We start from the raw sequence: 13,320 nt of genomic DNA, 5'->3' as shown, positions 1-13,320 counted from the left end.
TTGTTAGTCTTATTAATTTATTTCACACTCGCTTTTTACAATTTCTGACAGCATATATTATATTTACATAAAAAACGCATACACGCGGCACGACGTATACACCGCGTATACTCAGTATTATATTATTAATATTATGTAGGTACTCTAGAGCCGCACACAATAATAATGTTATGTTATAATAGGTGTTAGGAACCCTTGCACACACACTTTAGATTAGTAAGCATATTATACAATAATATAGTAGTGTAAGCAATATGTGTAATTTTTTGCAAGCGACTGCGTCGCCAAGACAAGAACGTAGAATAAGCAAGAGTTAGTCGTGAATAAGTAGCCGATTCGTATAATACTGTGTTGTTAAAATATTCTTATAATAAAATATTTTCTTAAAGTTAAACAGATTTTGTGTAGTGTTTTGAATACAACCCGTAAGTGAACGAACTTTTTTACAACATATATATACCTTTTGGCCTTAACCGAAAGAGTATATAACAACTGGTGGCAGCGGTACCTTTTCGGAGTATTCTAACACAACGAAGTCTGTCTTTTACTCAGGTGACACAGTCGTCAATTTATATAAATTTTAATATTATATACGTAACAAATACGTATCTATACAATATACGTATTATTATATACGTCTATTGTCTATACATCATTCATGCTATGGTGTCTTTATACGTAGCATAATACACCGTGTATAGTGTATTACGCAACGTCAACAACATTCCTGAGTGCGAAATTACAATCATCAACATCGATATTAAAATCGTTTCGATTGTGACGTTTACTCATCATCCGTCACGAGTCGCTGTCGTCGTCAACGCCGCCGTCGTTATCCTTGACCGTGACAGAAAATCTAAGTGGGTCAAACCAACGGAGTGGGAGCGCTGAGCGTCCAGGAACGTCACGAGAGCAGCTACGGTGTTTACATTGTGACAAGCTATCACTGATAATCAGCCGTATCAACCAATAACAACAACAAACAGCATGTATACGTTAAGCATAAGAACTATACTAGTATTACTGTAAGTTATTAATTTATTATAAAACCTTAACGTAATATTAACAAATTACTATTATAATCACGTTTTATATACATATATATACATAAGAATATTAATGCATGTCAACTCATACGAGTGATAGTGAGGGTAGCAATTCTGATTCAACTGAATTAGATCCTGATTTCGTCCCCCACCGAACGGTTGTACCTGATAATCCGTCTAATAAACCATTAACTAGGTTACAAAATAAAACAAATATAAATACAAATCTAAATCTTCTTGATAAAATATCATTAATAGACTTAAACGATAAAAACACTATTTTAAAACCAACGAACAAAATGGCGAATAATAAACAAACATTACTTTCTTTAGAAACAGCTATAAGACTCGTACCACAGTTTAATGGAGAAAATCCACAGGATGTATATCCATTCTTTAGTGCATGTGACTTTGTGATTAAGACTGTAGATGAAGAATGTCGCCCTATTCTTTTGCAGGCAATTTTAACAAAATTAGCAGGTAAAGCTTTTGCGATAACACAACATCGAGAGGTCAAATCATGGGACTCACTTAGGGAGTTATTATCAGTTACATTTTGCGCTAAACGAACTCCAGGTTACCTTCAACTAGAATTGTCCACAACCCGATTTAAATCAGGAGAAACTATTCAAGAATATTCTTCAAGAGTCGAGAAATTATTACACGAGCTGTGTAATGTCAGTACAAGCAAAAGAACAATAGCAGAAGCTAAAGCAGTGCACGACTATATCAAAGAAACTACTTTAACTACTTACATTGAAGGATTACCAGATAGCATCCGAAATATCATAAAATCTAGAAACCCATCCACTTTGGAAGACGCTATGAAAGTAAGCTTAGAAGAAGAAAAAATATTTTTATCAAATAAAGAAACACGACGTTTGTTCCAAAATAAATCTAACGCTAATAGCACAAATAAATATTGCAAAAACTGCCAAAAAAGTAATCATAATACGAATGAGTGTAGATATATAAATCGTAGCATAGACACAGGGCAAAACAGCAAACAAAAAAACTCAAATACAAAGCAAGAGACATGCGCATATTGTAAAAAAGCTGGTCATTCCATAGAAAAATGCTATAAAAAAAAAGGAGCGGATGAAAGAAAAAATAATCAACAAGAAGGTGATAAAGGAAATCAACAAAATTATTCGGGAAACGGATCGGGACCGAATGCCTCGGGCAGTCGTTCGGTCAAAGATTTAAAAATAATAGCCCAAACACAATAAGAACCTTACCATTTACAATAAAATTACATAACGACCATGCAATATTCCAAGCCTCACAATGTACGTCAGGAAGTGCAAAACTCCTAATAGATACCGGCGCAAAACTAAACCTTATCCGACTTGACGTATTGCATGACGAAGTTCTAGTTTCGGATACTAATATTTATCAGTTACAAGGAATAAACGACCGCTTAGTCAACACTATGGGTGGTGTTGTACTCATGATTTCAGATAAGAACCAAACTTTTGAAACCGAATTTCATGTGGTACCATCGTCATTTCCAATTGACGGGGATGGAATTTTGGGTAAACCTTTTCTAAAGGAAAACAAAATCATCATCAACGTAGATCAGGAGGAAATAACTTATCCTGACAATGCCACAACAACCATACCAGCCAGAAGCGAAGCGATAATTCCTATACGAATATTAAACGAACCTATAACTGATTCACAAAGTATTCTTATTCATGCCCAAAACATTAATGAACATATAATCTGTGGAAATGTCTTAAACGAAATAAAACAAAATCAAATACTCATTGCTGTAATAAATCCAACAGAAAACCCACAAACTGTGAAAATTCCAAATCTAAACGAATTATCTCATGAAACTTTTGAAATAGTACCTATAAAATGTACACAAAGTAAAGAAATTCCAAAAAATGCAAATAATCGTATTCAACTATTAAAAGAAAATCTTAGATGCGATCACATGAACAATGAAGAAAAAGAATCCATTGAAAGATTATGCAGTGAATATTCAGACATTTTTTTTCTTGAAGGGGATACATTATCCTGCACAGAAACAATACAACATGAAATCAAAACGTCAGAAACAAACCAACCCATATTTCAGAGACCATATCGTCTCCCTTATTCTCAAAAAAAAGAAATAGATAAACAAATTGAACAACTCGAACAAGATGGAATAATTAGCCCCAGTGACAGTCCATGGAACGCACCATTATTAGTAGTACCAAAGAAAACAGACGCATCAGGTATCCAAAAATATAGAGTAGTAATCGATTTTCGTAAACTTAACGAAATCACTGTGGGAGATGCATTTCCAATGCCAGACATATCAACGATCTTAGATCAGTTAGGAAAAGCCAAATATTTCTCATGCCTAGACATGGCAAGTGGGTATCATCAAATAGCTCTAAAGCCAGAAGATAAGCACAAAACCGCTTTCAGCACGGAAAAAGGGCATTTCGAATTCAATAGGATGTGTTTTGGTCTAAAAGGCGCACCAGCAACTTTTCAAAGGTTGATGAACCGAATCCTAATTGGTTTAAATGGTGTGAAATCATTCGTATATTTAGACGACGTGATTGTGATAGGAGCAACAATCAAAGAGCATGAACAAAATTTACGTCAAATATTTGAAAGATTCAAAAAACATGGACTACAATTACAACCGACAAAATGTGAATTCCTTCGACGAGAAGTAATCTACCTCGGACATGTAATCACAGAGCAAGGCGTAAAACCAGACCCGAAGAAAATACAATGTATGGTAAACTACCCCACACCAACGAATGCAAAAGACGTAAAATCTTTCCTAGGTCTAGTCGGATATTATCGAAGATTTATCAAAGATTTCAGTAAGAAAGCTAAGCCACTTACTAATTTACTAAAACAAAATCAACAGTTTATCTGGTCAGATCTTTGTCAAGAATCGTTTAATTACTTTAAAAACATTTTAATAAATGAACCAATCTTACAATACCCAGATTTCAATCAACCATTTAATATCACCACAGATGCAAGTAATATTGCAATCGGAGCTATTTTATCGCAAGGGAAAATTGGCTCGGATCTGCCAATTGCATACGCGTCACGTACACTCAATAAGGCGGAAACCAATTATAATACGACAGAAAAAGAATTACTGGCAATACTTTGGGCAGTTAAACAATTTAGACACTACGTGTACGGGTGCAAATTCAACATTGTGACAGATCACAAACCATTATCGTGGTTATTTGGAGTGAAAGATCCTGGAGCTCGTTTGACCAGGTGGCGACTACAATTAGAAGAGTATGACTATAATATCATATATAAGCCAGGAACGCAAAACACAAACGCAGATGCTCTAAGTCGAATAGCAAAAATCGACAAATTATCAAATGTAGATGACTACAGAACAAAAACATACGAAAAATTCGAAGAAGATATACAGAAAACATTAATAACAAATTCAAATGTAATCGAAATCCAGGGTGATATATTCGAGGCACCTGAAGACATAACTCTTGTAGTTTGTGTATCAAAAAATTTTGAGATGTCACAAGGATTAGCCTTAGAATTCAGAAGAAGACTCGGTCAAATTGAAACATTAAAAGGACAAAACAAAGAAATCACAGAAGTCGCACATATTCAACATAATGAGAAATCTCTAGCATTTATAATCACCAAAGAATTATGCCAACAAACAACTACTTTTGAAACATTTTATAAATGCATCATTAATCTACGAACTTTTTGCGAAGAAAACAATATTACAAAAATCGGATTATCTAGAGTCGACAATGAACTTGATAAACTAAACTGGGAAAAAGTTCGAGCCATTATTAGGTACATTTTCAAAAATTCAAAAATAAAAATCATTATTTATGTCGATATTGAATATTCTGAAGAAGAAAAGCTCAAGATAATCGAAGAATTTCATAATGCTCCACTTGGCGGTCATCAAGGCGTGTCAAGGACAATCAAGCGAATCAAATTACATCACCAATGGAAAGGACTTAAAAGTGATGTTAAAAAATTCATAGCTTCTTGTCAATCATGTCAACAAAACAAAAGCATGAACAGGACTATAAAACAACCAATGGTAATTACAACAACGGCCAAAAAACCGTTCGAAAAAATATTTCTTGACATTGTGGGACCGTTAACAACAACAAATGAAGGTCATTCATATATACTTACCATTCAAGATGATCTAACCAAATTTTCAGCGGCGTTTCCATTAGTAACTCATGATGCTAACTCGGTAGCAAAAACATTTGTTGAAAAATTTATATGTCAACATGGCATACCTGAATCGATTGTAACTGATTGCGGCACTGAATTTATGAGTAAAATATTCAAAGAATGCTGCAAGCTACTTAAAATAGAAAAAATGAATACTACACCATACCACCCACAATCCAATGGCGGTTTAGAAAGATCTCACCGAACTTTGGCAGAATATCTTAGACACTATGTCAATAAAAACCAAACAGATTGGGATGATTATGTAGCTTTTGCTATATTTGTATACAATACAACAGTTCACACAACAACTAACCATCAACCGTATGAACTTGTTTACGGTTTTCCTGCTACAGTCCCTCACACATTAAGTCGAACACCGCAAGCAAGATATAACTACGATGATTATACATATGAATTAAAACAAAAACTTCAGGAAACATGTAAATCAGCCAGAAATAATATAATAAAAAACAAAGAGAAAACAAAGAAAAAGTACGATCAAAAAGAACTACAAGTAAATGTAAAAGTCGGAGACCAAGTATGGGTAAAAAACCACCAACAGAAGGGAAAGTTAGGACCAAAATGGGTGGGCCCTTACAATGTATTACAACTAAATAACAACGAAAATATAACAATTCAACGAGGCAGAAAGGAAATAAAATTACACAAAAATGAAATAAAACTTGCAAATTAAAATTCAATAATTCATAACACATAATGCAAATATAATAATTACTCATAAATTTGTTTATTAAAATATTCAAAGCCGTATTATATCATTTTGTTTTTCCAATCTTCTTACATTTTTTTTTTCTTCTCATTTTCAGAATTGTTTTTGGAAAAACGATGGCAAATTCATTCAATCTAACTCCAATATACAACCCATCAGGAATCTATTTTCACACAATAAACAATCTACGCATATTCAACTCTCACTGGCGCTTCTTAACCTATATTAATATTACAAACTATAATGAAAAATACAATAAAATCGGTAACATGATAAAAGATTTTGAAGAGTCCTGTGAAATGAGTAAATCCCTTGAGATAGATTCTTTACAACAACTTTGTTCCCAATATAATTATCAAGCATATAACTTTTTATCAGAAATTAGTAGTAATAAAGAACATGTAATGAAAATTATAGATCAACCAAAAAACAATTACCGTACCAAGAGAGGTCTAATCAATTTAGTTGGGAGAGTATCTAACGTCCTATTCGGTGTATGTGATGACACCGACGCAGAATATTTTTACAGTAAAATAAGAGATCTTGAAATTTCAAATTCACGCGTTTCTAAATTATCTGATGCACAAATACAAATTATGCAATCAATTATATCAAACGTAAACTCATCGCTATTAGAAACAAATAAAAATGAAATTAATTTAGCCGAAAAATACAGTTATCTACTTCATGAAATGCAAGCAGAGAAAGCTGCAATAGGTATCTTAAATTTTAAAACAGCACTAGAAGAAAGAATATCATTATTAAATATCATTTTAACACAATACGCATTTGAAACAGAAAATTTACTAAATATAATAAATATGGCCCTACAAGGTTTTGTTCACTCCAGTATATTAGATATAAATACCCTTAAAAACCAATTAAAAGATATTAAAACACAATTACCCATAGGAGAAGGCATACCAATAGATTTAGATAATTCAGGAATATCAGAATTGTTACGACTAATTACAACTAACATAGTATATATAGAAAATGTATTAATTTTTGTCATAGAAATACCTATAGTTAACAATTATGAATTTATATTATATAAAAACATACCTTTACCAGTTAACATATACGATAACGACTATGTAATGATAGCTCCAAAATCTGATTATATAGCTATAGATAAATCTAGATTATATTACTTAGAATTAAGCGAAATACAAATATCAAAATGTAAACAAATGATGAATACGTTATTATGTACTTATGATCAACAGTTACATCATTTGGATGAATCCTGTGAGCTAACAATATTTAGAAAGCCAGGTATATTACCTAATTTGTGTAACTTAAAAAATGTTAATTTTAATTTTAGTATATGGCATAGATTAGATAATACAAATTCTTGGATATATGTTACGATTAGGGATAATATTATCATTAAATGTAAAAATAATTCAGAAACAATAGTAGTAAGTATAAACGGCACAGGCATTTTAGATTTAGACAATCAATGTGAAGCCAATACTGATGACGGGACATTATTAATAGCAAAAAGAAAAATAACTACAAAAATGTATAAAGACTTTATTCCACAACTAGACGTTTCAATTAACTGGAAAACTAAATTAAACATTACAAATACAATTTTAAAAAATTCAAATATTCCAGATAAAGGTAATTCTATAGTAAAAAAAAATTTATTCAAACTAATAGAATACTCCAAATCACTAGAAGAATTAAAATACATAAAAACAAGTAGTAATGTTATGGGCACAATAGGTGATGAATTATACATAATTATAACAATAAGTATCATCAGTATAGGTTTAGTAATAATAATAATTTTATATTTAATAATCAAAAACAAACATTGTAAAACATCTAATTCTGTAAAAAACCCAATAGAAGGTAAGATAATATATGAAACCGTAGACAATCCAAATCATGAAAATCCATTGCCTAGAATAATATAATTTGCAATAGGCAATGAACTTTCATTTAACCCCGGGGGTGTTAGGAACCCTTGCACACACACTTTAGATTAGTAAGCATATTATACAATAATATAGTAGTGTAAGCAATATGTGTAATTTTTTGCAAGCGACTGCGTCGCCAAGACAAGAACGTAGAATAAGCAAGAGTTAGTCGTGAATAAGTAGCCGATTCGTATAATACTGTGTTGTTAAAATATTCTTATAATAAAATATTTTCTTAAAGTTAAACAGATTTTGTGTAGTGTTTTGAATACAACCCGTAAGTGAACGAACTTTTTTACAACATATATATACCTTTTGGCCTTAACCGAAAGAGTATATAACATAGGTAACGCGTAAATAATGAATCTGAGCACGTGTGTGTATTATAGTGGTGGATCGTAAACGTAATAATTGGTAATTGAACGTGATTAACGTTATTTGTATCTCGGGGCTAGAAAGTATAAATACACAACAAGAGAATCTGCGGAACATCGGTTTTGAAAAGCGAATCGGCGGTGCTCTTAACAATAATAATAATTAGCGGCCGGACGCCGAGTGCATAATATATTAATTATAAATATTACGAATACCTATAGTACGCCGCAGGATCGATCGACCTACTTGTCATTGCCAGATGTAGGTCAGACAATAAAATATTAAAATGTGTACCTAATACGACCGTGTAAGATTTTACTAAAGTTTTCTTAATATTGTTCTAAATCGTTTAAATAGGTTCAAACGTGTGTTACGCACTTATGATTTATGACGGTATTAACTATTCAATATTGGCGTAGGTATACATTGTAATGTAATCGTGACATTATCATAATATATGATATTGTGTCTTGGGCATCTAAAAAAAATATTTAAGCCTCTATACGTTTTTATCGTTCGTCGATTAGTTTCATATCGGAAATAAAAACATTGTAGATGTGATATTCAATAAAAAAATAAAAAATAAAACCATGTTTATAAACCAATGTGGCAATTTTTAAAATTGAAATAATACAATTATTTAAAACAGTGATATTATTCGAATTTAAATGTCTCCCCCTCCCTAAAAATTTGACTAAATATTCGTCTATAAATCTAAGTTTCGAATCGATTGGGTACCTATGTGACGGAATGATGAATGTTCAATTCAGACATTTCTATACCGTAAATTTCAAGTTTTTATAAATCGTACATGACATCGTCGGTGGTTATGTACACATTATATTAATATGACATCTAGAAGTCGGATGTGATGTATATTCCGTATAATTGCTGCAATAAATATAAACAATTCTATAATAGACTCAATATATTATATTTATTTTCGGTAGGTACTTCACTACTTATAGTTTACCAATAGGCAATATTATAATTTATAGATGTTGATAAATAGTTGTATTACTACCTGTTTCTTTAATAGTTGTTTAGGACGTGTTGTACCTAAATACAGCTGTAGTATCAGTATGTATTATTATAATGGCTGGTACAAGTGGTACAGCGGTACGATAAGTACCAACTTCTAAGAAGAACCGTGAACGATGTTCCATTTCGAATTTAAAAAATACAAGAAATAATTAATGAACGAATAATTAGACATTTTAACATTTATTATATTTATCGTTTATACTCGTATTAGGATTATTATGCATCATAAATTAATAAGATATTAATAATAAATACAATCTTATAAAAATATACATATTATTATATCTTATAACTTTATTCGTACGATTCTTATTTTTTTTTAAATTTTTTTTTATAGGTAAGTAATTGTTAAAATTATTTGTCGTGTGTATTACAAATACCAATGAAACACTTAAAAAAAAATTATGATATGGTAAACAACATAAAATATGTGCCTTAATACCTTCCCCGCAAAAAAAAAAAAAACTATTTGCGCACTTGTTCAACAAATTGCACTCATCTTATTATAATCTACAAGTTAATACTGTTGAGAGTATTACAAGCTTATGACGTTTACCGGTTCGCGGTACATTTCGGTGCGTAAAGCTCAGTAGTCAGTGATTGAAAATATATTTTATTTCAGCGGCCGTTGTCGGATATGGAATTTGGAACGGATAATCCGCAGCGCAATATACGATCTAACTGTAACTGTTGTATAGTTGGATAACTGCACGCTGGTTATATACCTATAACAGCCATGAAATCCCAATGATAATATCGCAACGTGAACCGTGGAGTGTGCGTAATAGCGTAATTCAATTTTGAAAAAAAAAAGATTATTACCTATTATTATTTATTATGATTATTATTACTATTTCGAACCAGTCTCGCGATATCAGGTTGTACGCAGCGCTCTGCATATTTTTGTGATATCTACCGTGCGTTTAATTTTAATTAAAAGTTAAAACTCATCATAAAGGCGGTCCCGTCCGTCAGTGCTTAAACACATGTATGCATATCTTTCTAAAAAAAAACATAATAACGATGGAAAAGTATATATGGTACCTATACCTTTCTCTTAAGATGTTAGTTTCATTTATAAAATTTATATTATAATAATGTGAGTATATATTATATATGTAGAAGTTATGCGTAATTTAATTTTACTCGATGGTATTTAAAATATTCTACAAAGTCATAGCAGTCGTATTAGAAGACCTGTGTAAGGACTATGTTTATGCGGAGAAAGGATTCGATAGACTATTTGATATGATGTCAAGGGTTATAATATAAAGAATCTTATATATAGGTATAAAGTGGTTTTACAAAAATGTCGAAAACCGTTTAAAAAAAAATTACAGTACCTATATTATATATATACATATACACGCGTGGATTACTTTTCTGCGATAATTTGTTGTTAATGGCTGCTTCGTGATGTACATAAAATGCACGTTACGACAAAACGAACTTGGGAATGTTAAAACTTGTTATAATAATGCTCATAGGTTATTCGCGTTCCATAAACTCATGTTTTGTACTATTCATCATTACGAGTATATTATTAGGTATGTATTTTCATGTTTCTATAGTTTTTAACCATTTTTACTGTGCAAGCAAAAACCTGAATAATTAAAAATGCATTTATATACAATGATAATATGATATTATTAATCATGAATTCAGATTTATAGATCTATCAGGTTATGACGACTGAACTGTTCACCGAAACCGGACAAGTTTTTTTTTAACATTGTGTATATAATAATTATATTTTATTATATTATATTATGTTCATTTATTAAAATACTTAACTATAAATAAAGTGTACATTTTCTTATAACAATTTCGATTGTTGGTGTTTTGTAAATAAATTAGAACCTACTATTATTATATGTATATATATATATTATTATTATTTTATCAAAACCTTTAAAAATTATGTGAAAATTGTAAATATATATAAATAATTTGATATAATAATAAATAAGTTATAATGTGTATATACTATATTATACCATTTTAACATATTATATTTCCTAAGTTGTTCATGCCCATATATTTGCTGTTAGATCGAAATTATCGAGTTATTGATTTTGTTTTATTAACATAAGTGGTAAGTACTAAGTGGCTAGTGCTTTATACATGTTATAAGAAATTAAGATAACTTCGTATCTGGACCATGACATCTCAAAATGTTTGATTTAACTTAGATTCTAAGACTAATAATTAATGACTAATTAACTAAGTATACCTATTATGAATTTTATTATAATAAAGGTATTAGGTACTCGATGTTTGCGACAGCATATTTGTACAGTTATGGAAGTTTATTTTACGTATATTAATGCGTTCAAATTGGAACAAAGGAATGGCTACGCATTATTATTATGAAGATATGGATATGGTGCTGCTTATGTTTTAAAAACTAAAAACATAATGGTACACACTACACAACTGATATTAAAAAATGATTGTAATGATAAATATAAACAATTATGACCGATGTGGGGAAAATCCAATTGTCAACAAAATATTCATAAAACACTTCATAATTTGTATTTAAATTATTGTCATCAACTCGAAATATTTTATTATAATATTTATAACTTATTCATATGACCATATTGTCGGTTATCGTTTGCACATCATTAACATATCGTAAACAGAAGAATATGTAAAATATTTTAAAAACTATGTGAGTTGAACGATTTGATGTTTACATCACGTAGTATTAAATGAATTCTTATTATAAAATTTTGATCGAACTTAAAAATTCAACAATATTTTAATTCAAGTTACATAATAAGCATATATTATATTGTATTAAAAATAAATTAGCTTATTCAATTAAATTTAAAATAACAACCATAATTATAATACATAAACATATTGCGATAAAAATCTATGGTTTAGTCGTAGTTATAATTCACCAGTACACTCCAATTACTTAATCGTATCGTAATATACTACGCTTATAGTTTTTAATATCCCAAATACCTACCTAGAAAATATTTAAAAATTGAATACTATATATAAGCGTCAAGCTAATTTTTTTAAAACTATTATTAAAGATAAGATTGAAAATCTGTATACATAAATACATAAACAAATAAACAATACAATTACAATGATAATATTTTAACTAGATATGATAACATAAGTAAAAAAGACTTAATTTTGTTAACATAATAAATTTTACATTTAATATTTTAGTATATGATTAAAGTTATTGTGATTTGAGTTCATCTTCTTAGATAAAATGGAAGCTTGAATTTGAAGTCAACGCAAACCCTGTAATTAGCTGGATAGTCTCTACTATAAAGCGCGTATTTGACAAGTGAATCAGTGAGTTTTTGACTGCTAGCTGAGACTGAGATGTGGGAACTTCATAGCGAACACTTTTCGGCAGATGCGTATACAGTAAGATTATATATGACCGAAACCTTGACAATGAAGACATTGAATTAGCAGTGATTCGCTCAAGGAATCTTAAATGTTTATTTTTGTATATATAGTAGGTATACAGTATAGGTAAATCTGATATATTTTAAAGACGGCTATATTATATTGATAGCAGACATTCAGTCAAAGAAAAATAATGGGAGTAGTTTTTACTTTTTAGTATTATCACGCTGTTGAAAATTTGTTACATTCAGTGGCGCAACTAGAAAAAAATTTCGGGAGGGGTTACATTATTACAATATATAAGATATATACATAGGTTATTATACTAGGCCTCGAAGAAATTTCGAGAGGGGTTACAAACCCTTAACCCCCCCTGGTTGCGCCATTGATTACATTATACGTAACATAATATGATGCCTAAGGGCATAAAGTTTTTTAATAATATCCATAGTTTATATGGAAAGCAGCTTTGTAAGATTGAAGAAATTATTAACAACAGAACGGTATTATTCTGCAAATCTCTGAACTACATATAGTAGATATAGTTTTATATAATTTATGGAACTTTTCCATAAGAATGATTTTCAGTTGAAAGTTA

General features: G+C 30.3%; 1 protein-coding gene across 1 annotated transcript; it reads left to right on the top strand.

The window, feature by feature from the left end:
* The first annotated feature begins 206 nt into the window (after nt 1-206).
* Nucleotides 207-8,135, top strand: LOC132919577 (DNA-directed RNA polymerase subunit beta''-like). The gene is made up of 2 exons (XM_060981283.1): nt 207-1,025; nt 6,083-8,135. The coding sequence occupies exons 1-2, from the start codon at nt 988-990 to the stop codon at nt 7,911-7,913; spliced, it is 1,869 nt and encodes a 622-aa protein (XP_060837266.1). The 5' UTR covers nt 207-987; the 3' UTR covers nt 7,914-8,135.
* The last annotated feature ends 5,185 nt before the right edge of the window (nt 8,136-13,320 follow it).

This window comes from Rhopalosiphum padi, chromosome 2 (genome assembly GCF_020882245.1).
Source record: "Rhopalosiphum padi isolate XX-2018 chromosome 2, ASM2088224v1, whole genome shotgun sequence".
In the NCBI taxonomy this organism is placed as follows: domain Eukaryota; kingdom Metazoa; phylum Arthropoda; class Insecta; order Hemiptera; family Aphididae; genus Rhopalosiphum; species Rhopalosiphum padi.
The sequence above is the reverse complement of the archived record's forward strand: the minus strand, read 5'-3'. Positions and strand labels throughout refer to the sequence as shown.

Coding starts and splice junctions, on each gene's coding strand:
- LOC132919577 (XM_060981283.1), top strand. CDS start 988: ATGTATACGTTAAGCATAAGAACTATACTAGTATTACT. Junction 1,026..6,082: donor AGAACTATACTAGTATTACT/GTAAGTTATTAA, acceptor TCTCATTTTCAG/AATTGTTTTTGGAAAAACGA.